The 27600-nt window shown below is 46.1% G+C and overlaps 1 protein-coding gene across 5 annotated transcripts in view; it reads right to left on the reverse strand.

Moving 5' to 3' along the window:
* Positions 1 to 3326: 3326 nt before the first annotated feature.
* Positions 3327 to 27600, reverse strand: part of HOMER2 (homer scaffold protein 2) — a 137806-nt gene continuing 113532 nt past the window's right edge. For all 5 annotated transcript variants that reach the window (XM_060401667.1, XM_015101913.4, XM_060401669.1 and 2 more), the window contains 5 exons: positions 22654 to 22760; positions 18397 to 18553; positions 16118 to 16228; positions 14866 to 14946; positions 3327 to 13412 (listed from right to left, as the gene is read on the reverse strand). In XM_060401667.1, the coding sequence (XP_060257650.1) occupies positions 13224 to 13412; positions 14866 to 14946; positions 16118 to 16228; positions 18397 to 18553; positions 22654 to 22760 (645 nt within the window). In that variant the 3' untranslated portion in view covers positions 3327 to 13223. The remainder of the gene's footprint in view (positions 13413 to 14865; positions 14947 to 16117; positions 16229 to 18396; positions 18554 to 22653; positions 22761 to 27600) is intronic.

The following is a 27600-nucleotide window of genomic DNA, read 5'->3' on the forward strand; positions in this document are numbered from 1 at the left end:
TGACCCTGATGCTGGGAAAGACAGAGGGCATGAGGAGAAGGGGGTGGCAGAGGATGAGATGGCTGGATGGCATCACCAATTCAATGGACGTGAACTTGGGCAAACTCCAGGAGATGGTGAGGGACAGGGAGGCCTTGCATGCCACAGTCCATGGGGTTGCAAAGTCAAGACACGACTTGGCAACTGAACACACACTGGCCTCAGAGAATCCAGGGTCACAGTGGGGGACAAGTATTGTCTCCTACTGTCTGGCTTCAGACCTCCCTAGTCCACCCTCCAGAGTGCTATCAGTCAGTCTCCACCGCTCCCTGTGATGTCCTTCTCCGCTCTCCTACCCACATGGGTAAAGGCTGCCCCTTGGTGGGGCGTGCCAAGCCCCAGGACCTGGCTGTTGCCCCCCACCGCCCCTTCCCCCACCACACATTTTACTCCAGCAACACCAAGCAGGTTGCCACCAGCTCCCACACAGCTCTGCTCTCTTGAGCCTCAGTGCCTGGGATGTACCAGGCCTCTGCCACTCGGTCCTGGCAAATCCATACCCACCTTTCAGTCTCAACTCCACAGCATCCTCCTCTCTGAAGTCTTCCCTGGCCCCTGAAGGACCACTGCACCCTGTCCAGGATGCCAGTCACAATGCCTTCCCCATCCATAGTCCCAGCCACAAGGGCAGCCTGCTCTGGCCAGGTTTCATATCCCCCAATGGGCCTTCTGGCCAAAGCTGATTCTAGGACAGCCAGTCCCTAACTGGAAGCATCCTGTAGATGGTCCCAGCGTGAAGGACCACGAGCTGGGCCAATCAGAGTGACTTATTCATGTGTTCTTTCATTCCCTCTCCTGCATCTGAACTGGGGCATCAAGCAGGTAGTAGTAGCAGGAGCCAGAATCAAGAGGTTTTGATTAATGACCACCCATCATGTGAAGCCATGTAGTTGACTGAATTTACACAGCAGAGTTTCTCAACTCTCAGATACGTAAACTCATGGAAAAAGTATATTGGTTTATCTATTAATATTATTATATCTATCAGTATATCTATCACTGCCAGAACTAACTACACAAAATATATGGCCTGAAAACAGCATAGATTTATTATCTTACCATTCCATGGGTCTGAAGTCCAGTGTGGCTCTCCTTGGGTTAGTATCCTTGTGTCAGCAAGGTTGAATTCCTTTTTTGAAGCTTTAGGGGAGAAGCTAGAAGCTCTTTCAGTTTCTGGAGGTGGCCTGCAGTTCTCGATTTGTGGCCCCTTCATTAATCTTCAAAGCCAGCAACACGGCATCTTTCTGATTCTTCTTTCATTACCGTCTCTTTCTGACCACAGCCAGGAAAGGTGCTCTGCTTTTAAGAACTCATATGAGGACTTCCCAGGTGGTCCAGTGGTTAAGGATTCACCTTTCAATACAGGATACAAGGGTTCGATCCCAGGTCAAGGAACTAAGTAAGATTCCCACATGCCACAACTAAGGGTTCCCATGCTGAAATTAAAAGAAGATCCCACAGTCACAGGGCAGCTAAGCCCATGTGCCACAACTACTGGTGCTCACGCGCCTAGAGCCCGGGAGCCACAGCAAGAGAAGCCCCCTCAGAGAAGCCCGTGCACTGCAACTAGAGAGGAGCCCCCACTTGCTGCAACCAGAGAAAGCCTGAGCATAGCAGCAAGACCCAGTGCAGCCATAAGTGAATTAAGGAAATAAATATTTTTTAAAAAAAGGAACTGGAAAGGAAAACTTCATTCATGGGAAGATTATTGCAAAATTGAGGTCAATTTTCCCAAATGTCCCAGAGAAGGGGCATTTGCTGTTTTGTGCCCCAAACAGGGCATGACTGGTGTAAGGAGGCCCCTCTGGAAGGGGGTTCACATAGCACTTGAGGCCACTCACGAGTGAGCTGGGAGGGTCTGGAAAGCAAGTGAACATGAGTGGCCACAGAATCACTTCCACTCAGTAGTGTGCTCACTCTTGCAAACACACATCGGCTGATCCAGCTAGCAGCCTTTCAAGTTAAATCGGGGCTTCCCAGGTGCCTCAGCGGTAAAGAATTTGCCTGCAATGCAAGAGCTGCAGGAAACATGGGTTCAATCCTTGGGTCAGGAAGATCCCCTGGAGGAGGGCATGGCACCCCACTCCAGTATTCTTGCCTGGAGAATCCTATGGACAGAAGCCTGGTGGACATTACTGAAGCAACTTGGCATGCACACACGAAAGTCAAATCACCATCCACTCAACCTTTGTTGTCAAACAGGGGGTGGTGCGTAGAGGATCTGAGGTCAGAGCCCAGGACAGCCTCATGGGGATTTCTGCACGGCAGGGAAAGCTAGGGAATTGTGAAACAGAGGTGGTGGAGTGAGAGGGCAGGGGCGGGAACAGGGGACATCATCTCAGCACACATAGGCTCCCCACTACCATCCTGGGACTACGTAATCCCTCAGCCTCTGAAAACTCACCTCTGGAGAAAAGGGGATCCCAGGAGTGACTGAGATCAAATTGCATGAGGCTGGTAGATCGAGGCCCCAAACAGACATTTTCTTGAATGAAGGGATGATAGAGAAGGTGGTATTTCTTTTACTCCTGAGCTGTGAACTGAGATTCACACCTCCTCCACGTATTTGGGAAAAGTTGGTTCTCTGCCGGGCACAGACTCTGCCGTGTGAATAATCTGCTTAAACAGCTCTGGAAAAGTCTTTCCCAGTAGAGTGAGTCTCTGAGATTAGCTTTTCCTGCAATAGTCAGGAACACAAGCATAACACTCTCTGCTGCCTTCTGCTCAGAAGGACAGTCCTGCAGCAGAAAACTGCCTCTTGGGTTAACAAAAGCCTTGGGGGACTTTCCTGGTGGTCCAGTGGTTAAAACCTCACCTTCCAATGCAAGGGGTGTGAGTTCGATCCCTGGCTGAACTAAGATCCCACATGCCTCGTGGCCAAAAAACCAAGATATAAAACAGAAGCAATGTTGTAATGAACTCAATAAAGACTTGAAAAATGGTCCACATCAAAAAAAAAAAAAAATTGTAAAAAAAAAAAAAAAGGAAAGCTTCGGTATTGACTTCATGAAGGCAGAAGATAACCAGCTGGATGGCAGGTGATCTCTGAGCATACCAAGCGTGGGGCTGCCCTGAAGCAGGAGCTGGAATTGATGGCAACTCCCCTAAACCCTCATTCTGTTGCAAAGGCTTAAATGCCTCAATGCACACTGTCTTCCTTGCTTGGGCACAGGAAGTCACCCTGGAGAATATCCACCTATGCTTGGGAAGAGCCAGAATTTCCAAAGTATCTTAAGACACAGAGGGCTTCTCAAAGATTTTTGTTGGCTTAAAAACAGACACAAACATTTTACTGAACTATGTATTTCTACATAAACAACTCTGTTACAACAAAATCAGGTAAAATCCACAAAAGTATACAAGTCTTTGAAGGAAAATACCTTTTCCCTTTAAGTATAAAAAGATGTCAAATAACATTGTACTGAAACATATGAAGCAAAAACTGTTAGAAACACAAGATAAATAGAAATACATCAGTAGTGGGAGACTAACATACTTTCCTTAGTCTTTAATGAATCAGGTCAGCAGAAATTAAAACTCCATAACATTATAATTAATAAGGTCAAATCAACACATATAGATTGAATTTTGTTCCCTTCTGAGAATACACCTTCCTTTCCAGTTTCCTGGGAATATTTATTAAAATAGACAATTTATTAGGTCCCAAGAAAACATCAATGAACTCCTGAATGCAGAAATTGTACAGGCCACACCCTCTTTGACAGCAAGGCAGTAAAAGCAGAAATTTATAACAAGTGTTAAAACAACAACAAAGAGTATCAAACTATCTGGAAAGTTAAAAGTATAATTTCAAATAACTCTTAAGTAAAATATAAAGTCAAATCTGAAATTACAAATTATTAGAACTTAGAACACCATACCTAAACATGTAAGGGTTACAGATAAAGAAATATCCAGAAGAAAAATCATATAGCCTTATGAATGCTAGTAACTATATCTACTATTAAACAGGAAAAAGTTAAAATGGCATTCAACTTGAGAAGGTGAAAAAACATCATAAGATACAGGAAGGAATTAATAAAACCAAAAAGTAACCAAAACATCATAAAATGGTAAAACAGTAAATTAAGATTTAAGCCCTAAAATAAAAAGCACAGGCATAGAACGTTATGAACGAGAAAAGAAAATATAATAGTGCCAGCCCAGCAAATTTGAAAGTCTGAACAGAATGATTATTTAGGAAGTTTAAGTTGCCAAAAACTTACATAATATGAAGAAAGTTTAAAGAGACTAATGAGTGTGGAACATTGAATAAATTGTCAAAGAATTATTTCCTATAAAGGCACTAGACTTGGACAGATTTATATATGTTATAAAGACTTCAAGGAGCAAAAAATTCTCAATATTATTTAAATTGTTCCAGGGCATAGAAAAAAGAGATAGAGCTTCCCAAGTCCTTTACCAACATCAATACCTGACAAAGAAAGCAGGAAAAAAAAAACTATACAAGTATCCACTTTAACATTTGAAAAACAAACGTTAAAACAAGAGGAAGCCAAATCCAGAGTATTTTCCTTATTTTAAAGCTCCAATTTTTATTAGACAAGTCATAGCAGAGCCATGTAGAAAAATCAGAAAAAGATAAGAACACAAAAGTCTAGCATAAACCAACCCATCATAAATAACCACTGTTAACACTGAAAGGAGATGTACATCAAAGAATAATATACCATGACAACATTAGATTTTTCTAGAAATGCAGAGACAGTCTGACATTAGCAAATCTATTAAAATGATTCATATTAAGTCATGGTAAAGAAAAACCATTTGATCATCTTGAAAGATGTGGGAAACAAAAGGCATTTAATAAAATGCCAACATCCATTATGGATAAAACTTTCAGCAAACTTAGAAAGAAAAGGACCTAACACTATATAAATTTAAATGTTAAGAATATCTCATACTAAGAGTCAAATTTGTACTTCTGAAGAAACACTGGAGATATTCTCACCACGTAAAAAATATATATAAAGAAGAATGTACAATATCGGCACAATTTATATAGGTGTTATTTACCATTATTCTAAAAGTGCTGGTCAACGTGATAAGGTAGTGAAATAAGATTATTTAAAAATATGGAGGTAAAGTTACCATCACGACTCAGAACTATTATCTATGTGAAAAAGGCAAGAGAATTAACAATAACAACAACAAAGCAATTAAAAGGAAATTCGGTAACTGACTAGCTACAAAATAAATAACCAATTATCACGTTAGATAAACAAATAAACAACCACGGAACTCTCTATGAAGAGTTAAGAAAAATGAGGTAGATTGATATGTACAGACAGGAAAATGTCCAAGATCTATTGCCAAGGGAAAAATGCAAGTAGCAGAAGGGTCTATCATATGGTCCAAATGATAAAGTATATTTCAGGAAAAAAAGATGTGAGGACCAGGGATCCCTGTTGTGGAGAAGGCAATAGCACCCCACTCCAGTGCTCTTGCCTGGAAAATCCCATGGACAGAGGAGCCTGGTGGGCTGCAGTCCATGGAGTCTCGAAGAGTCAGACACGACTGAGCGACTTCACTTTCACTTTTCACTTTGATGCATTGGAGAAGGAAATGGCAACCCACTCCAGTGTTCTTGCCTGGAGAATCCCAGGGACGGGGGAGCCTGGTGGGCTGCCATCTATGGGGTCACACAGAGTCGGACATGACTGAAGCAACTTAGCAGCAGCAGCAGCAGTAGATCCCTGTTGACTGTTTTATCTTGGGGCAGAGGGATTTTTAATTATGGGGAACTTTCAACTTCCAAATTATGTTTTTTCATAATCTTTACATTTACATAGCTTTTATGTAATATTTTAAATATAAAAAATCAATGGATTTAATTGATTTAATCAGTGGTATACCTTTATGTGAACAATAAGAGGCTGGAAATATAATGGACAAAGTGCTCATTTACCATAGTAACCACAACTACAAAAAAATGATCTATACCAGAAAAAATACACAGAGGAACACAATACTTTGTAAATTTACTGAAATGAAAGGTTAAATATTATGAAGATGTTAATTCTCGCTATGTGTTGTGCTAAGTCACTCAGTCGTGTCTGACTCTTTGCAGCTCCGTAGACTACAGCCCACCAGGGCTTTCCATGGAGATTCTCCAGGCAAGAATACTGGAGTGAGTTGCCATGCCCTCCCCTGGGGATCTTCCCAACCCAGGGATTGAACCCAGGTCTCCCACAATGCAGGCAGATTCTTTACCGTCTGAGCCACGAAGGAAGCCCAATTCTCTCTATAGTAACCCATAAATTTTACACAATTTAATTTCCAGTTCTTCTATAAACATTACAAAACGAACCTGAAATAGCAACATATAAAAGTACTAGGACATTTTTGAAGACATTTATTTAAACGGGGACATTTAAATGTGAGCTGATCAAACTATGTGGTACCAGTGCCAAAATGCACACAATGGACCACAACAGCAAGTTCAGAAGGATGTTTATGATACATAAGGACTGTGTACACAGTGAAAAATGGGATCTTGTATCAGTAGAGAAAGGAAAGCTTTCCCCATAAGTGATACTGGGGTAACTTGGAAAATAAAATTCAAATTTATTAGAATTTGGAAAATAAATTCCAAATGGATCACAGATTTAATTGCTTAAACAAAACGATAAAAGTACACAAATAAAAGACTGGTGAAAATTCATACAAACTTGAAATCAGAAATGCAAAGATGTTTAAAAGCAGGCCAGCAAAGGCAGCAGTCATGAAGGAAAAGATAAAGTTGACTAAAAATAAAAATTTTTTTAGTCAAAGTCATACATGGAACTTAAAAAAAAATATTTTTAGGGGAAAAACAACTTAGAAATCAACGAGTCAGCTAATCAGGGGGCAGTGAGGGCGGCTGGGGAAACAACTTCTTAGAAATCAATGAGACAGCTAAACACCTTGTGAGAAAATTGGCCAGAGAAGATGAATAGGTAAACAAGAAAAGAATATAATCTAATAAATATTTCAGCTAGGGTGGTCACACTTTCAATTAAAAAAATGCATATCAAAACTAGCCCTGTAGTAACACCAATGCAAAAGAGGGAGTCAGGCATTCTCACATACTGGTGGTGGGAGTATAATTTGGTATCATCTTTCTGGAAGGCAATTTGAGGTGAGATATTTACCAGCTGAGCCACCAGGGAAGCCCCATATTAAAAGTCCCCAACATGTGCATATTGTATTCTTAGTCAGGATACACTACGTGTGCTGCAGTAACAAAATAACCCTGACATGCCAGTAGTGTTAAGACTTAACATTTATTCTTTATTCACACTGCAGGTTCATGCAGGTGGGGCCGTGTCACAGTGGGAGAAGGGGAGCTATCCACACAGTCACTCAGGGACCCAGGCTGACAGAGGCTCCAGCCCTGGGACGTCACCAAGGCAACAGGAGTCTGCAGACCTGCCCGGGGGCATCTCAGAGTCTCAGCCTGGATGTGTCACGTGTCACTGCTGCTCATACTTCTTTGGCCATAATTAGGAACAAGACCTGGATGACTCTAGGGGCTGGGAAGTGGTGTCTCCTGTATGCCCAGGAGTGGGGGAGAAGACAGGGTGTGCTTGTACCACCCTTCATACTTTGAGCCAGCAAGTCCAATTTTAGAAAGTTATCCTAAGTAAATATTCTGAGAAGCTCATGAAGATGTTAGAAGAAAGGGTTTCATCATATCCTTGAGCTGCTGCTAAGTCGATTCAGTTGTGTCCAACTCTGTGCGACCCCACAGACAGCAGCCCACCAGGCTCCCCCTTCCCTGGGATTCTCCAGGCAGGAACACTGGAGTGGGTTGCCATTTCCTTCTCCAATGCATGAAAGTGAAAAGTCAAAGTGAAGTTGGTCAGTCGTGTCTGAATCTTAGCGATGCCATGGACTGCAGCCCGTCCATGGGGTTTTCCAGGCAAGAGCACTGGAGTCAGGTGCCATTGCCTTCTCTGATCCTTGAGCACAACCATATAAAATTGGGAACAACCTAAGTAACGAAAGTACAACCTACACAGATGTTAAACATGATGCTGTTACACATTTACTGACGTAGAAATATAGTCACAATATAGTGTTAAAAGGAAAAAAGCAAGTTAAAAAAGTATAATATGTATAACATAGTTGCATCTCATGAAAAAAGTAATAAAACTTATATAGATGCATACAAAAATGTCTGAAAAGATATATGCTAAAGTGTTAACAGTGGTTATAAACAGATGGTATAACAACAAGTGATTTTTTTTTCACTTATTGTAGTTTCTTCTTAAAAAAAAAAGGGATATATTATTTATGTACCAAAAAGGCATGAAAAAAACCCCCAGTATTCTTGGAAGAGTCCACTTAACTACCTCACACTTATCATTAAATTCTTATATGTGATGCAAGAAATGCCTAATTGTCTGTCACACCATAAGACACTGCTATAACAGTTTATTTAAAGTCAAGACTTTAAAAGTGGTAAGAACAGTAACACACTCCCCATAGCTGGGTATCATCAGATCTGTCAAGCATCCCACAGTCTGGACTCCACCGTGGTTTCTCTGGGCTCCTGCCAGGTGCATCAGGGATCTGTGTGGCCTGGGGGTGGGGTGGGGGCCCCCTCTTCACAAGGCTATGCGTTCATCAAAGAGAGTAGGGCACTGTACAATTCCTCAAAACAAAAGACCCACAAGCTCTTTTTCTCAAAGATGGATATCAGAACGTATAACATCACCACCAGGATTACTGAAGACTCCTCTTAGCTACACATATCTTTTATAATTGAGAACCCTTCCTTGTTTCTCCCTCATCTCCCTGCTGCTTCCTCTCCCAACACATTCACACACCACCCCCCGGCTCCCCCTCCAGACACACTCCAAAGTTCACTAGACCATTTCACTCAGCTGCCAGATTCTTACCATAATCATCTCCTTCCTGGCTGGTGTTTAAAAAGGAACTGGGAAACCCATATTCTTGAGATAGATGTATGCAAAAGAGACGTAACACAACACGTTTCTATACAGGATCCCCCTCTCCATGCCGTCTGTCACACTCACCATCCCAAGAATATATATTTCTTTTGGGGAAAACCATGCAATCAGAAATCAGGGTCCTTTTCAACCATGCACATCATTTAAAAATCTATATGGACGTTGGTCTGCAGGCTTCTAGTTTACATTGTCAGTGCTTCAACACCCAGTGACATTTTAAGTGAATAAAAGAATCATCATAGCTTTTAGAAGGACAAATGACCAAAACAGCCCCTTTCAGTGGTGAGGAGAGCGCAGCGGCTGGCTCTGTCTTAAAGGGCACCCTCTGACTTAGAGGGCAGCCTCCATCGAGTGCCTCTGCTAAGCCCCATCTCGGCTGCCTTCCTGCCTGCCTTCTACAGGTGCACCTGGCCACCACCAGATGTCCCACAACAAGGTCCCTGGCACAGTCTGTGGTTGGCTCTGGCTTTCACCTAGAGTGGCCCCTGATTTCTATGGAAAAGCAGTCTTTCCTACAGAAAAGGGGTCTTTTCACAATGGGCAATAGTGACGCCTCTGGGCAGCACATTAACTATATCCCCACCCCACCCCCCTCTGCTCGATGTTTTATGTCAGACACAGTGGTCAGGCATCAGCCAACCACCCTCTAGGCTGTGCCTGTGGGCTGCCAAGCCTAGAGATGTCCACAAGGAGCCTGCAGAATGCAGACCAACAGCTCAGACAGTGGACAGTCCCCCCGGGGGCTGGTCAGGCCCCACTCAACCTGTTCTAACCACTGGCCCACCTGCTCTCAACCTGGTGCTGGCTCCAGTCTGGGAAGGGGGTGGGCAGTGATGGGAAACCTCCCCCACAACCGCTCCCCTCCCCGCATCAGCATTCTGTTTACTGCTCTGCCTTCTTGGGGCCTCCTGCTTGTTTTGAACAAACAGCTCCATCTCCACGAAAGCCATTGATGAAAGACTCAAAGCATTTGCATCTCATCCCTCTGGCCTTTCAGAGCACCCACATCATTTTAAACAATGATCTCTTAAAAAGATCCCTGCAAAGCCAGAATCATTCAAAAAGGAACTCACTGCTGTAATGAACACAAATGTAATTCTGATTTGCTGATCTGTAAGTCGTCACTTGCTGTGGACACGTGTAGGAAGACACAGGACCAGGGTCTCCAGGAGACCCGGACGCCACCCAAGCCGTTGCTCACTCACTAGCTGGTTGACCCTGGGGGAGTGGCTTGTCTGCTTCCTCTGCAAATCGGGGAAAGATCTGTGCCCTGCTCTCTCACCCAACCATGATCCAGAGTAACAGCCTGCAAGGGAGTGTGGAACAGAGGGAGCACCCAAGTTCCAAGTCTCGGGTAGACACTCACTCTCTTTTCAGGCCTGATCACACTGTCCTGGCCTCTCACTCAGGTGGTTTTCTGTTCCCTGGGCACTAGGAAGACTTCACCTCCTCTCCCCACTCTCCACTGGACCACACATCCAGTGGGTCTTTACTTGAAACGAAAATTATTTTAAGGATCATATGGCTGAAGGCTTCCAAATTTTACTTTGCTTGTTTTAGTCCCAGATTTTACAGATGCAGAAAGAAAAAAAGAAAGCGCATCAGGATTTAGGAAGCCAGTCTTGGAAATGTCAAATCAGGAGACACCACTTGGAACAAAGATGCAGCCCTGGCTCTAAACCCTCCAGCAGCACAATGCGGCCGAGGTGCCTGTGGGGGTGGGGGCGGCGTTTATGCCCTGCCTGCGTTTGGCTTAAGATCGAGACAACCGAGGAGCTGGACTTCCTAATAAACAAGATCACGGGGGAACCGAGACAAATTCAGTGGGTCATTATCACGACATCCAGAGGCTGTCGGATAGGGCCAGACTCTCGACAGACTGCCGAGGTTGTCCTGGGCCTGTTTTTTTCTTTTAAAGAAAGTAAATGAAGAACTGTTAAGATTTTTAGAGAAAAGCAGAAGGAGCTGAGAGTCCACGGTTTCTGTCCCTGCTGAGCCCAGGTCAGCTTCCCCGTGAGGGGTGCCCCTCCTGGGCTGCATGGTGTAGAGCCAGCGGGGCCTGCCCCATATGGGGGCTTGCAACTCCTAACCTAGACCTGCCAGCGCTCACCCAACTGTTCAGCTGTCGGCAAACAGGGGTCAGGGGTCTCAACCACACAGGGATAGAAGCAGCCCACCATGCTCACGGCCCTGCTGCTCCAGAACGTGCTGGTGGCTCTGACAATTCTGTCCTCTAATGAATATGCCCCCTGGGTATATTCAGGACAGTCAGGACAGCTCCTTCTGGATGAATAAACCGCCTCACAGACAGGGGTGGTGGGCGTCAGATGACCCAAGCTGAGGTTTCGGAATCCTGGTGTCCGCTGCTCCTGGACAACAAACTCGCCCCACCTTCTGACAGGTGGACTCGCCTGACCTGAGAAGAGCACCCTTTAGCCCGATGCTGGGCCACAGGGCTGACCCAGGGCCAGTCTAGTTCTCCAGGTCACCACTGCCCCGAGGGCTGTCCGGAGTGCCAGGGAGGGGGCAGGGCCAGCAGCCCCACCGCCCATCAGGAGGGCTGCCTCCAGCCCAGTGGGCCTCACCAAAGCCGCCCATTCTGCTTGTAGGTCTCCCTCGCATGCCCCAGCGCTCCAGACCACCAGCCTCCCGTCTTTCCTCATCCCAAACCAGACCTCCTCGCTCTGGGAGATGTCTCAGCGACAGGAAGGAGAACAGTAGGACGTGGACAATCACATCCGTGTGTCCCCTGCCCACCTCCTCAGACTATTTTATTGCTTATCTACATTCAGTAGGGATAAATTCTAACATGTGAGAAGACCTTTTTAGGGGGAGTTCTCACAGCGGTTCTCAAAGCAAATACAGGGGCACCAAAGCCTCCCCCTCTGTCAAAGGCATTTAGAAATGCCTACAGCCAGGGAAATTCAGACAATTGCATCATGCACAGGGCAGATGAGATGCCCACTTACTTGCTCCACTAAGAAACTCAATGAGAGAGCAGTGGCTTACGGCTCTGGTCCCTTCCTTCCCAGGAACCAAGGGACGCAGGAAGCAGACCTCGGCAGAACTCCTCTAAGGCCAAGGCTTGGTCACTTCGAGCCCACTCTCCCTTGTGGGCCTGTGTGATCCTGTGTGGTTTCTTTTTCAATTATCTAAACCCAACAGAGGATCCTACCCTAAATCCCAAGCCCTGGGCAGCCCCTCTACCAGGGACAGTCAGCAGTCCTGGAATCCCCAGACCTCACGCTTGGAGAGGAAGAGTGATTGCTGGGTCAGAGGTTTCCCCCACCCCTACCCTGGGACCGGGGTTGGGGGAGGCTCAGACAATTTCCTGCTGCTTCCACCGCCACCTTCCCTGGCCCAGGGCCACCTGAGCCAATCCATGAGTCTGCTCACAAAGTCACATTCATGCCTGATAAAGAATGACCAGGACGCGGGACTTTCCAACAGGGGCTTTGACAGGAGGGGGGCAGGCATTGATTAAAACACTAAATTCTTTGTATACGTTTAATTGAACAAATATTTATTAAGCACCTACTTTGTGCTAGGCACCCTCACTGTGTGCTGTCCCCACAGCGCAGTAACCTGTTCAGAAATTAAAACCAAGAAAAGGAACGTTGTCGCAACCTTATAAACTGGAGAGCCGGCAGAAGTGGGCTGAGTGGATGTAGGTGATTCCCCAGCCAGGAGACACCCCCAGGAGACACTTGTCTCCTCTTAGGACAAGTATCTACTAAGTCATTGTTTGAAAGCATCTCTATATATGCTGAGAGAGAAGTTACTATGGCCACACCCTATGCTCTGGAGCTTGGTGGACATTCGAATACTCTGAACTCTACTCAAAAAAAGAAAAAAAAAAAGGAGGTGGAAAGGCTATTCCTGTTTGGATTAGAAAATACTATTTTTTTTCCAGTTCATATGGTTGCAACAGCCCTTAAGGAAGATATAAACATCCTTGCCCTGACTGCGTAAACGTTTAAGGTAGGCCTAGTTCTGGATTCCTGAGTCAGAATCGTCCAGTCATCCACGACCTCGCGAGGCCAGAGAAGAAGCGAGGGGGGATTTCTATTCTGGAGAGGAGAGGGTGGACGGCACCCCTGGTTTGGAAACACGACAGACCGCGCCTGCATTGACAGAAGCCACGCGAACGAGAGGACGTCCTAGCACTACTGCGGGTTACACACACCCTGGGGACTCACGCGGGACCTAGTTGTCGGCACCCAGCTTGGAGAGGCCCCGGCGGAAGTCGTGGAGGTCGTCAATCTTGCCGTCCAGCACCTCCAAGAAGCTCTTCAGCTCCACCTTCAGGTGGCGCTGTCGGTACTTGCTCTCCTCGATGTCCGTCTTCAGGGACCGCACTTTGTCCTCCAGGTTCTGATTGTCTCTTTCCGCCGCCTGCAGCGGAAGGAGAGAGGGCGGACTGCTGATACAGTGGAGGGCAGTCCGCCTGCCAATGCAGGGGACGCGGGTTCGATCCCAGGTCTGGGAAGGTTCCACAGGCCTCGGAGCAACTGAGCCCAGGCACCACAACTACGGAGCCTTTGCTCTAGAGCTGGGGAGATGCAACTAGTGAAGCCCCCATGCTCGGCAGCAAGAGAAGCCACCGCAGTGAGAAGCCCGTGCACCGCAACCAAGTGTGCCCCTGCTCACGACAACCGGAGAGAGCCCAGCACAGTAACGAAGACCCCGCGCAGCCAAAGGCAAATTCATGAGCGACAGAAAGAAGGGTCTGGGAACAAAGCAGGAGCCCACTGAGACCTGTGATAGTCAGTCAGTTGGTCCCCGCGGTAGGCCTGCCTCTGGAGGTGTCAAGTGCTCCCCCACCCCCGGAAATCAGGTGTGTGCCCCTCCTTCCTGCTGTTTGCCAGCAGCGATCTCATCTTAAAACGATGCCCACAGAGAATGCAGAACTCCGAGTTCTGCCCAAAGCAGCCTGGTGCCAAGCGATGCTTTCATAAAGTGCCTGGCAGAGGAAATCTGACATCCCAGCCTATGGGGTTTTCAGCCCCAGGCCCAGGGTTTTCAGCAGGGGCCCCTCTGGGTTCCATTCTGGGGGAGAAACAGCATGCATGGGAGAGTGACTTGTCTCCCCTGAGAAGGCAAGGCCTCCTTGGCCCCAGGCCAGCTGCTGGCTGTCCGTGAGGGAGCATTGGCCGTGCCAGACGCAGGGACGGTGGGTCTGCGCACCGGCTGTCCTGTGGTGTTGCCATGGAGACAGTCAAGCTCCCAGTGGCGGGACTGCTGTGAGTCCTTACGTGATCATTCTTCATAGCAAACAAGAGCTTCCATCTTGTGGGGATAAAATGAGGCCTTCTAAAAATGTGTTACAGGAACCAGTTACTAACACTGAGCCTGTGTGCCTGAACAAAGTGCTCTAGAAGTGAGGAGACCCTCGGAGGTGAGGGAGGACCTGAAAACACTCCCTCTGTGGATCAGAAATCTGAGGCCAGGAAGAGGCGTGCCTGCCCAAGGTCATATCCAAGGTCTCTGGCTGAGGCAGTGGAACAGTCCCTGGTCTGAGGCTCTCCCTAGCCCCTCCCTCTGTCCCCTGCTCCTTCCTGGCCCTTCTGTGGGTCTGCAGGGACTTCTGCTGGCAGGAAACAGCCTCCTGCACTACAGTTACACACATGACACCTTTGTATAAGTGGAAAAACAAAAAGGCAGACACAGCTGAGTCTTCCCCTGGAGGCAGAGCAGGCAACCAGCAAGTAGTTACACTGGCTGTTTAGGGATCCAAAGTCACTCTTCTTCACCAAGTGAGGCGAGAATGGGAGAGGCCTCGGAGAAATGGGTAACATGACGGATGCCTTCACACCTGAGTCAAAGTGCATGTGCTCCCCGCTCTTACCTCTAACTTCTCAGAGACGTATTCACACTCTGACATGAGCTGAGGTATGATTTCACTTTGTTTTCGGAGGTCTATCAACTCCTACAGGGGACAGAAGTTTGAAGAAGAATATGAGAGCAAGTGAGATAAAATGTATTCTTGAAAATCCCCAACTTTGTGTGTACAGTCATGGAAGCAGCTTTTGGAACCTGTGTTGTCCGTGTAAATAACGGTGATGATATTATACCTAACACACATCAGGTAATTCTAAAGGCTGATTATGTCCCGTGAATTAAAGCATGAAGCCTGCATACCACCATGAAAAGAGAAGCATGATTTCTCTTTTTGTAGGGAAACTGAGGCTGAGAGAGGACTGGTAACTTGCCCACAGTCTCCAGCCTCTGTGGACAGTGAGTCCCCTCCATACGGACCTTCGAGCTGCAGACTTACACAGATGAGAACGTGCATTCGCACGTCCACTTGCGTAAATCAGTTCATGTGCCTGGTGTACACTGGCACGTGCAAGCATCCTCCACACGTGGCTGAGCTTTTGTGTCCCTTACTACACAGGACTGTATAGAGGACAGCAGTATAGTATCTTTATTTCAAGTCCAGGAGGTCCAGAAGCAAGTGTCAAAGCAGTGCTGAGGTAGCTGATACTACTGTACTTTTCAAGGTACTAAACCACAAGATTAAAAATGTTTTATTTTTTGGGTTTGCTTTTTATGTATTATTTGTGTGAAAAGTATGATAAACCTATTACAGCACAGTACTACGTAGCTGATTGTGTTAGTTGGGTACCTAGGCTAACTTTGTTGGACTTAGGAACAAACTGGACTTGTGAACATGCTCTCGGAATGGGACTCGTTTGTGCAGAGGTGAGCCACTGTACTTAGCTGTCCTGTCCCCCCAGGAGATAAATGACTGTGTGACTGGGGGTTCTTGCTGCATTAATTTGACAGCAGAACTCAACTTCTGATGAGGGACCATCTACGAAAGTTTCCAAGAGCGTTTGAAAATGCCCAACTCCTCCTGGATCTGAGAGACTGTCTATATATAATAAACACAAGGAGGCTGCACGGGGTGATGGTCAGGCCTTTGCTCTGGGCTCTTTGTGCCTTGGTGTGGCTCCTGGCTCTGTCTCTGTGCTGCTGTCTGGACAGCTGCCAGGGCCGATCACACGTCCCACGGCCACCTGCCGTGTCCCTGGGTGGAGACCACCCGCCAAGGCCGAGGGGATGTGAGCAGCACGGCTCAGAGCTCTGCCACTCACCGTCTCCTTTTCTCGGAGCTCTGATTCTAGCTCCTCAATCCTTCTCTTCAACTGGGTATTCTTCTCCTTCTCTCTGTTGATCTCGCTGCACTGCTCTTCCAGCTCGTCAATCTTTAATAATAAATATCACATGTTAAAGCAGGGGTGCCAGTTTACTTTGGGCTTCTCTGGTGGCTCAGACAGTAAAGAATCCGCCTGCAGTGCAGGAGACCCAGGTTTGATTCCTGGGTTGGGAAGATCCCCCGGAGAAGGGAATGGCTACCAACTCTAGTATTCTTCCCTGGAGAATTCCATGGACAGAGAAGCCTGGCTGGCTGCAGTCCATGGGTTTTACTTTAATCATTAAACAAGAGATTGCCACAGCTCTTTTAAAATAAACCCTAAATTAACCCACTTACAAATGTTTCCTTGTGGCTACAAATGAATGCTATGGGGCTGCCCCAGGCTGTTTGCTCATACTGGCACAAGGCACCTCACTTAATGCTAGAGAAGCCATGGAAGTCACACAACCTGGCTTCAGGATGCTCCAGGATTCTGGTTTTCTCTCGCAGCCGCAGGACAGTAGTTCTAGGTTTGCTTTTAAGGATCTGTCACAAATAGGGGCTACATGTCCCATGAATCTGTCTGCTTCTCCCCAGAATGACGTTCACATTACTTTAATCATGCCCTGAATGATTCTGTTGCATCTCCAGAGCTGAGGCCAGCAGGGCAGAGAATCGAGCAGTTCTGTGGGACTCAATGACATTTCCAAAACTTTTAAATCAAGATGACCTTTCCCCACTGATGCATGCAGACGGCGTCTGGCCTGTGGGCCTCTTCCTGGAGAGATGACAGGTGCTGGTTGACCCGGCACATCCTCACAGTGCATCTTTTTCTCCTTCCCCAGCTTGACCCCCCGGAAGGGATGTATAGGCCTGACAACCTTGGCACTGCTGTCTGATGTTGGGCAATTTCCAGGGGCCAGAGTGTGGGTACAGAGTGGATGGCAGGAGTGGAACCAAGTAACACAAGCGCCAGGTCAATGGGGTCCCCACTAGTGGACAGTGCCAGTCCTCAGGGTGAAGGGCACTGGGTAGTCACCTTGAGGACAGTTCTCAGAGATGACTGCAGCAACCCTCAGGATCTGCACCCCCAGCCTTGGGGGCTGTCAGAGGTCCCCCGATATCCACATTCCACCCTGGAAGTCAAGTTCCCAGGGCTTCCCACCCAGCGAGCAAGTTACACAGCAGGTGCTTCCTCCACAACTCCCCCCCGCCCCCACCCCCACTCACCCCCCCCCCCCAACAGCACAGCCCTTTGGTTCTTACACTCAGATGTGAAGTGAGAAAACTCAGCTCTTGGCTTGGAAAAAGAGGGCAATCGATCCCTCTGGCAGGCAGATGAGCCCAGCCAGGAGGGAAGGCGCAGAGTCAGCACTTGGCCTGCACCCCTCACCATCAGCAGTTTGTGAAAAAAGGACACGAGGCAGTTTCACGTGCCATCTGCACAAAGTGAGACATGGAAGGTGAGCGGTCTCCAGGGGATCCACTCAGAACAGGGTGGGGGGTTACAAATGGGGGTGAGGGGAGCCAGTCCCCATCTCAATGTGATGTGGACCCTGAAATCTGCAAAGCAGACCACGGTCAGCAACTGTGGGGTGAAAGTGCTGACCAGCAAAACAGCATGGCAACCCCGGGACCTCAACTGGGGGCCCCCAAACCTCCACATCCATTCAGCCCAACACCAGAGTGTGAGGGACTGATTACAGAGAAGGCCACGGGCGAATCCTGAAAAAAGGTCGAGATGCTCGGATGTCGAGGTAGGAGGGTGAAGGGCACATGAGGACAGTGGGCACCCCCTCCCCACCTCACACTCCCTGTCCTCACTTCCTAACTCACGTTTTCGGAAATAGTGGTCTGCACAGAAGCAGGGTTTCTGAGCAATCATGCCTCACCTTTCCCCAGTCTGTTTTCTTCCCTCACCCTCTGGAAGGTCACTGAACCAACAGAAAATACCAAAAGGAGGCTGCCCACGAAAGGCCTACCCGCAGTGCACACGGAAGGGTGCTCTTTGAGAGACAAAGCTGCTGTCTCCCATTGATTCCTCTTCCCCTTGGCAACACATCTATGAGACTTAGTTCAATAGAAGGATTAAGTCACTTCTGTGTGTGGCTACATTCCCTTTACTAAGGCAGGCAGGAAGTGGAGGGAGGGTGGGGAAGGAGTGGAAGGAAGGTCCTGGCTGCCCTGTCCCATGCTGGCGCCCCACTCCCCGTGGGTTAGGGTCTCAGCTGAGCCCACCTTGTTCCGGAGCCGGTCGTTCTCGTCTCGGCACAGGGAGAACTGGCGCTTCCACTGCTCCACGCTGGCTGCCGACTCCTGCAGCGCTGAGGTCAGCCGGGCATTGCTCTCTCTCAGGGTCTGCAGCTCGATCTCCCACTTCTTCACATTGGCAGCACTGTGGGGCGGGGGCCAGGTAGTGACCGGGGTGGTGGGCACCATCCATTCTACTGCTCTGGGGTGGGGGGACCCAGCCACCCCCTCAGCCCAGCCCTCAAGGCCACATCCTCTCCTACAGTGGCCTGGCCACAAGGATCACGGGTCCCGCAGGCCTGGCGCCTCTCTTTAGTGGGAACATATTTGCCCCACTAAAGGGACACTAATTTGCCCTGCTGGGTGATTTTTCTCAAGGTATCACTTTAGAAAGGACAGAATTCTCAGAGAAGGAAGAGATGAAACTAAGAATGAACTGAGCCATAAAAAAGAACGAAATGATGCCATTGGCAGCAATATGGATGCTACTAGAGATTCTCATGCTGAGTGAAGTAAGTCAGAAAAAGAAAGACAAATATCTATGACATCACTTATATATGGAATCTAAACTATGACGCAAATGAACCTATCTCCAAAACAGAGACAGACTCACAGATGTAGACAGCAGACTTGTGATTACCAGGGGAGGGGGCTGGGGAAGAGATAGCTTGAGAGCTTGGGGTTAGTAAGATGCAACATGCAGAATGGATAGACAACAAGGTCCTCCTATACAGCACAGGGAACTCTGGAGAGAATGGAAACCTTGAACGCCATTCAACATCCTGGGATAAACCATAACAGACAAGAATATAAAAAGAACTACATACATACATGCATAACTTTGTTGTCACTTTGAGTCACTTTGTTGTATGGCAGAAGTTAACACAACATTGTAAATCAACTCTAATTCAATTAAAAAAAAAAAACCATGAATGAAGCCACACACTGTGGTAGAGACCCCCCTGCCTGCTCCCTACTGACTCCTGGCCACAGGAGGGGTCCCTCTTGGCCCATGTCTAGCTCCTTCCTGAAATGAGCCTCAGGGATAAAGGTTCTGAAGTGCTGAGGTGGAGCCCAGGCCCCCTGAGACTCTTGTGAAAGCTGTGGATCTTTTCAACAAGCTCCTGATGCCCCACTCTCTGGAGTCCAGTGACCCCAGGTTTAAACAGACAGCCTGGATCCAGATTTGACAGCTGAGGACTAGAGGACAGAGGAGACGGGGCTGGGAATCCCCTGAGGGAAGAACCGAGGTTCAAACCGCTGCGTGTGAAGGAGTCCTGGCCAACCCCATGTCACCTCAGGTCTGAGCGATGCCTCCATGTTATCACCAAACCACATGATAATCTCTGATCCTCTGTGATGAGGGAAGTTTTCAAAAACAAACTGCAGTTAGGTTCCCCTCAAGCTGCTCTGCCCATTCAACGCTTCCCTTGGTTTCCTTGCTCTGGAGCCCAGTGTTCACTGCAGCACTATTTACAACAGCCAGGACATGGAAGTGACCTAAACGTCCACCGAGGGAGGAACGGACACACACGCCGTGATACATACATACAATGGATACTACTCAGCCGTAAAAAGGAGCAAAGTAGTGCCATTTGCAGGGGTGTGGGGGGACCCAGAGTCTGTCACACAGAGTGAAATAAGTCAGAAAGAGAAAAGCAAGTATCTCATAGGATCACTTATTCATGGAATCTAGAAAGATGGTAGAGGCGGACTTATTTGCAGAGCAGAAACAAAGTCACACGAGCAGAGAACAAACGTATGGACACCACGTGAGGAAGTCGGGGGCGGCATGGATTGGAGATTGGGATCAACACATACACACTGCTATGTATAAAATAGGTAACTAATGAGAACCTTCTGTGTAGCTGCTGTGACCTAAATGGGGAGGTCATCTGAAAAGGAAGGGTAGAGCTGATTCACTTTGCTGTACAGCAGAAATCACCACAACATTGGAAAGTAATGACGTGCTTAGTCGCTCAGTTGAGTCTCACTCTTTGTGACCCCGTGGACTGTAGCCCACCAGGCTCCTCTGTCCATGGGGGTTCTCCAGGCAAGAATACTGGAGTGGGTTGCCATGTCCTCCTCCAGGGGATCTTCTCAACCCCAGGGAGCGAATATGCCAATAAAAATTAATTTTTTAAAAAACCCAACGCATCAGACTCAGCTACTAAGAAGAAAAAATGTTTCTGGCTTCTAATCTACACTGCCTGGCTGAGGAAAGTTCTGTATCTAAAGTCTTCTTTAAAAATTTTTTTTTAAGTAAATACAACTGTATTTTAATAATCTGCATTATCTTTCATCCACCTCAAAGTCCTAGGAATGTGACTGGAAAATATGTACTTTGGGTTTCAAACACCACAGACTGAAAACACAGCAAATACTATCATGTGATTAATTTCAGAATTGACGAGTGAGAATCTGACCTGATTTAGGGAAATGACTTCACACTCATTCCTGTAATTCACTTGTCAATTAAACTGGAATTTAAAAAAAACATTTACTTTCAGGGGTGAAACATTTTCAACCAGGCAGTCCACTGTGACTTAAACAACCAAAAACAGTCCTCATGATTGCCTGATGATTGAGAGAGAATGGCCAGAGTTTTGTCCTCTGAAGCACCTGATAAAACCCACAGTCCAAAGCAGGTGCTGGATCTGTGGATCTCAGTTCCTTCTGGAATTCCCAGGTCAGATCACGGGAACTGAGTTCCAAGCACCGGTCAGGCCGCTGGGTGGCAGAAGCGGGTGCTAACCCATCGGCTCCAGCTGTGGAGCACGACTGGCTGCCCCTGGGAGGATTACTGAAGGCTCCTGCCTTGAGTATAGGCATGCAGTGTGGGACGGCGGAGAATCTACCAGCCGTGTGACCTTGGGCAAGGACTGGCTGTACCACTTGGGCCTCGGTTTCCTCATCTGTGTAAAACGGAGGGACTAATATGACAGAGCTCTTACACAGAGCAGCTCTGAAGAACGTAGCCACAGGGAGGCTGGGGGGAGCTGGCAGAGTTCCCTGCCAGGTGAACAGAATGACCCCAAAGACAGCGACCCTGAGGGTGCTCACAGGGCCAGCCCACACGATGAGGTCCAGCCTGGCTTTGGGAAAGGGGCCACATTCTCGAGATACAAAAACACAAGCATGGCTACTGTAGTCATTAAAAATTAAAATCTTGCTGATATCATTATGGGGACTGTGTTAACTTTATACATCAATTTAAGGGAAATTGATACTTTTTTAAAATATTAAGGCTTCCTACTCCTTTCCAACAGACTTTTTTCTATTTGTTAAATTATTCATGTATGGTCCTCAAAATTATTTGAATTTTCTTCACAAAGATCCTGTATATTTTATAAGTTTATTCCTATGTATTTTATGGTTTGTATTATATGTAATAATTCATACTCTAAAGGAAGGGCTTCCCAGGTGGCTCTAGTGGTAAAGAACGCCTCTGCCAATGCAGGAGACGTAAGAGACTTGGATTTGATCCCTGGGTCAGGGAAGACCCCCTGGAGGAGGAAATGGCAACCCACCTCAGTATTCTTGCCAGGAGAATCCTACAGACAGAGGAGCCTGGCACACTACAGTCCATGAAGTCACAGTGTTGGACACGACTGAAGAGACTTAGCATACAGGCATTATAAAGGAAATCTCTTCTTCAAATATATAGTCTATGTGATGTTTGCATATAGAAAAGCTACTGGTCTTTGTGAGACTTTATATTGTTTTAAAGATAGTTTCTTAAGGTTTTTATATGTTTCTCTTGGATATTCAAGACAGTCTGTCATATACAAATAAATGATAAATTTGGCTTCTCAAAAAACAAAACAGTGAAACTTAAGCACAGGGACTCCCCTGGCAGTCCAGTGGTTAGAACTCCACACTTCCTTTGCAGAGGGCCCAGGTTCAATCCCTGCTTGGGGAACTAAGATCCCACACGCTATGCAGTACAGCTGAAGAAAAAAAAAAAGCATAGGGTCACATCTCTCTTACACACACACACACACACACACACACACACACACACACACACACACACACACACACACACACACACACACACACAGATGCTGATGTGGACAGGGAACAGCCACGAAGGCAGCTGGTCTTCCTCTGGCCAGGAGACAAGACCAGCTGTTCTGAGCAGGACCGGTCTCCTCCCCCAAGTTCCTGAAGCCCTGCCCAGTGGGAGGGGCTGCAGGGGAGTGCTGGCCCTGGGCAACAGCACCTGGATTTGCACATGCTCACCTCTGGGTCAGAGCGATCTTCAGCTTGTCATTCTCAGACTTGAGGTGTGTGTCGGCAGGACCCGCACAAGAGGCCTTCTCATCATCTGTCCCATTGACACTGGATGCCTGAGTAGAAGACGGGGTTACCTTCACTGCTTATCACTTGTCCTGACAGCGGCAGGAGCTGTGTTTGTGAGTGTGGGAGACCCAATGCCTCCAACCAGAACGCACAACACAAAGACTAATAAGAAGACTGGCCCTGGAGAGTCCACACGGAGTCCAGAAAGTCTGTGCGTTTATTCACAAGACAGCATCTGGGGCCATTAGGCAGAAACTTTTAAAATAAGACTTTACAGATAAACCTACAAGTCAGGATACCTGGTTTCCTTAAATAACACAGGACAGAGCCACAGGTTAAAAAGGCAGCGGGGGTGGGGATGGTTATAATAAGAAACAGTGGCTGAGTTTGGAGAAGGAATAGCAACCCACTCCAGTATTCTTGCCTGGGAAATCCCATGGACAGAGAAGCCTGGCAGGCTCTGGTCCATGGGGTCACAAAGGAGTCAGACATGACTTAGCAACCAAACGACAAGAAGAAGCTGAGATAACCTTTTTTATCCTAAGGCTACATAAAGATCATTAAAAAAAACAAAACACCAGGAATCAGACATGGGTGTCTGCTGTCTCCATTACTATTAGCATTATTATGAATATTCTGTAATGCTTTCTGTAATAAGACATACCACATGGAGGTCAATCTCATCTGGTCTCGGATAAGGTCTTAGAAAGACCTTACTTAGTCTCCAAGAATCATAAACCATGATCAGGAACCATGAAGGGAATGAATTTCTGGCTAAATTTCTGCATCACAAAAAAATGCCATAAACTATATTAGAATGTAAACAATAATGTGGGGGAAATATTTAAAGTGGATATGAAAACCAAAATGCCAATACTTATATTTAAAAGAAACTCTTAGAGTTCTCAGCTCTTAGAGCTACACTCTGAAATATTTGTGGATGAAATGATGTCTGGGAGGTGGAGGGAAAGGGTTGGTGTAGATGAAATGTGAAGTGAAGTGAAAGGCGCTCAGTCATGTCCAGCCCTTTGCGATCCCATAGACTATACAGCCCACGGAATTCTCCAGGCCAGAATACTGCAGTGGGTAGCCTTTCCTTTCTCCAGGGGATCTTCCCAATGCAGGGATCAAACCCATGTCTCCCGCATTGCAGGTGGATTCTTCACCAGCTGAACCACACTGATTGGTCATAAATTCCTAATTGTTAAAACTGAACTAATGGGCCCATGGGGTTCAGTTACACAATTTTGCCTAGTATTGTATAGGTTCAAAACTAGCCATGCTAAAAAATAAAGTTCTTGGAAATGAACATAAAAAAGGGAAAGGATATGCAATTGACATTTACAGTAGAAGACATACATAGACTCAATAAACAAAAAAATTTAATCTTACTAGTAAAGAAATGCAAAATGCAAAAAAAAAACAGTAAAATACATTTTTCTTCCGTCAAATCAACAAAGCTCTGTGGGTGAGTGTGTGGGAGGAAAAATTGCTCTCATTCACTCCTGGTGGGAGTCAGAATTGTACATTTCTGCAGGGATGTTTGCAGTATGCGTCAAAAGCTCACAAAACCTCCTACCCTTAGTCCAATACTTCCATTTCAAGAATTTATCCTGCAGTATCTGTATAACTGAATCACTTTGTTGTAGACCCGAAACTAACACAACATTGTTGTCAACTATACTCTGATGCTGAAGCTGAAACTCCAATACTTTGGCCACATGATACAAAGAACCAACTCATTGGAAAAGACCCTAATGCTGGGAAAGATTGAAGGCAGGAGAAGGGGACAACAGAGGATGAGATGGTTGGATGGCATTACCGATGTGATGGACATGAGTTTGAATAGGCTCCAGGAGTTGGTGATGGACAGGGAAGTCTGGCGTGCTGCAGTCCATGGCATCGCAGAGTCAGACATAGCTGAGCAACTGAACTGAATTGATACTCCAATATAAAATTAAAAGTTTAAAAAAAATTATCTTGCTGAAACCATCAAATGCACAAAAAGGACACAAGAATGGCTTATCACAGTGTTACTTATATTAATGAAAAATTAGAAATAATATCACTTCAGTTTAGTTGCTCGGTTGTGTCCGACTCTTTTCGACCCCATGAACCGCAGCACGCCAGGCCTCCCTGTCCATCACCAGCTCCCGGAGTCCACTCAAACCCATGTCCATTGTGTCAGTGATGTCATCCAATCATCTCATCCTCTGTCATCCCCTTCTCCTCCTGCCCTCAATCTTTCCCAGCATCAGGGTCTTTTCAGATGAGTCAGCTCTTTGCATCAGGTGGCCAAAGTACTGGAGTTTCAGCTTCAACATCAGTCCTTCCAATGAACACCCAGGACTGATCTCCTTTAGGATGGACTGGTTGGATCTCCTTGCAGTCCAAGGGACTCTCAAGAGTCTTCTCCAACACCACAGTTCAAAACCATCAATTCTTCTGCACTTAGCTTTCTTTGTAGTCTAACTCTCCCATTCCTACATGACTACTGGAAAAACCATAGCCTTGACTAGACAGACCTTTGTTGGCTAAGTAATACCTCTGCTTTTTAATATGCTGTCCAGGTTGGTCATAACTTTCCTTCCAAGGAGTAAGCGTTTTTTAATTTCATGGCTGCAGTCACCATCTGCAGTGATTTTGGAGCCCAGAAGAATAAAGTCAGCCACCGTTTCCACTGTTTCCCCATCTATTTGCCATGAAGTGATGGGACCGGATGCCATGATCTTAGTTTTCTGAATGTTGAGCTTCAAGCCAACTTTTCCACTCTTCTCTTTCACTTTCATCAAGAGGCTCTTTAGACTTCACTGTCCCAAATTATAGGAGTTTAGTGGAATAAGTTGTGATATAAACAAACACTGGAATTCTATTTAGACATTAAAACAGTTTTGAAAAGTGATATTTGAAAGCACGAGGAAATGATTATAACAAACATAAGTTTAAAAAAAAGATGAAAAAGAATAATACAAAAATGTACTGGAAAACTATATTAGTAAGAAATAGTTTAAAACATTAATAAAATGTCTTAGGTAAGAATATAGGTAATTTTTATGCTCTCCTTTATAGTATGGCATATTTTATTAAATTTCTGCAATAAATATGTATTGCTTTTACATTCAGAAAAAACACATGAAAAATTTTTGTAGTTAGGTTGTTTAAAATCTTCAAGTATTTAGAAAAGTTGGCCAAAGTACTTATTCTCTAAGAAATTCAAAAAACCAAGCAACTGTGTGATTTCTAATAAAAAGAAAAATGGACAATGATCTCCATAGCTGGGAAAACATCAGCAAGGGTAAATAAAAACTAAAGCTTAGAAAAGCCATTTATATGTAATTAATATATATCTATATAATAACATTTCTGTACACTTGACTTTTTTAGGTTTAAAATACTTTAGGGGAGAAAATAAACATTAAAGCAAAAACATTATATAAAGAAATTCAGATATTAAAGATACCACTATAACATGACATTTAGAAAAAGATGGTATACCAGAAACTTCGTATCATAAATTATCGCTTATATGCAGAATCTAAAGTAATAGTGCAAGTGAACTTATTTACAAAACAGAAGTTGAGTCACAGAGGTGGAAAACACACTTGTGGTTACCAAGGGGAAAAGAGGTGTGGGGGGGATAAATTAGGAGAGTGGGACTGACGTATACACACTAGTACATATAGAATAAATAGCTAGTAACCTAACGCAGGAGACCCCAGTTCGATTCCTGGGTCGGTAAGATCCCCTGGAGAAGGGATAGGCTACCCACTCCAGGATTCTTGGGCTTTCCCTTGTGGCTCAGCTGGTAAAGAATCTGCCTGCAATGTGGGAGACCTGGGTTCAATCTCTGGGTTGGAAAGATCCCCTGGAGAAGGGAAAGGATACCCACTCCAGTATTCTGGCCTGGAGAATTCCATGGACTGTATAGTCCATGGGGTCGCAAAGATTCAGACATGATTGAGCAACTTTCACAAGAACCTACTGAATAGCACAGTGAACTCTATTCAGTTCTATGTAAAGAATCTAACTCTGTGTGTGTGTGTGTGTGTGTGTATGTATATACAACTAAATCACTTTGCTATACAGCAGAAAGTAACACAACATTGTAAATCAATTATATTCCAAGAAAAAATCAATTAAAACATAGATTTTCCTCTATCTAATGAAATAAAATTTAGCATTCTAAAAAAAAAAAAAAAAAGAAACTCCTTAGACTATGGACCATTTCAAGTGCCCAATTTTAGAGTTCCTCAGATATTGCTCAGTACAGACATTAGTGGGCTAAATCAAGAGTATCATTTAGATGACAGTACAGACTGCTTATAAAGATTCAGGAAAGTTCCTGTCCACTTGGAGTCTAACACACATTCATTTCCGTAAATCCACAGGGACATCTTTTATGGGATCCAGCTTTGGCTATGGCTGACGATCAAGCCTAGGGTGTTGGCCTTGACCACTCAGGATGCCCGAGCCCCCTGGCTCTCTTCCAGGAGGCAGGCTCTCATCTTTGCCCCAGAACCCATCCACGGCCATCCCAGTATGGCTGTCCTCCACCCCACAGCCTCCTCGCCAGCCTTCCTGCCCTCGGCTGCTCCCTGACCTCCTCACCACCCACATGCAACCACCGTGTCAGTTCCTGATCAGCGGCCATAAACACCTCCGGTGTCTTCTCACTATCCAACAATACAAAACTAGGTAAGAAGAGATCCACTAATGAAGAATTCTGGGTCCTGCACAGTCCCTCCAAGCATCCCTGGTCCTCCCACCGCACTCTTCTCCCCGAGGCCGGCAGACTCCTAGCTTTCGCTTACATCATGTTTATTCCTAACCCCAGATGCCTGCTCCTCATGTCTCTCTCACCCTGTCTCTCTACACATAACTCTGTCA

This window comes from Ovis aries, chromosome 18 (genome assembly GCF_016772045.2).
Source record: "Ovis aries strain OAR_USU_Benz2616 breed Rambouillet chromosome 18, ARS-UI_Ramb_v3.0, whole genome shotgun sequence".
Classification (NCBI taxonomy): domain Eukaryota; kingdom Metazoa; phylum Chordata; class Mammalia; order Artiodactyla; family Bovidae; genus Ovis; species Ovis aries.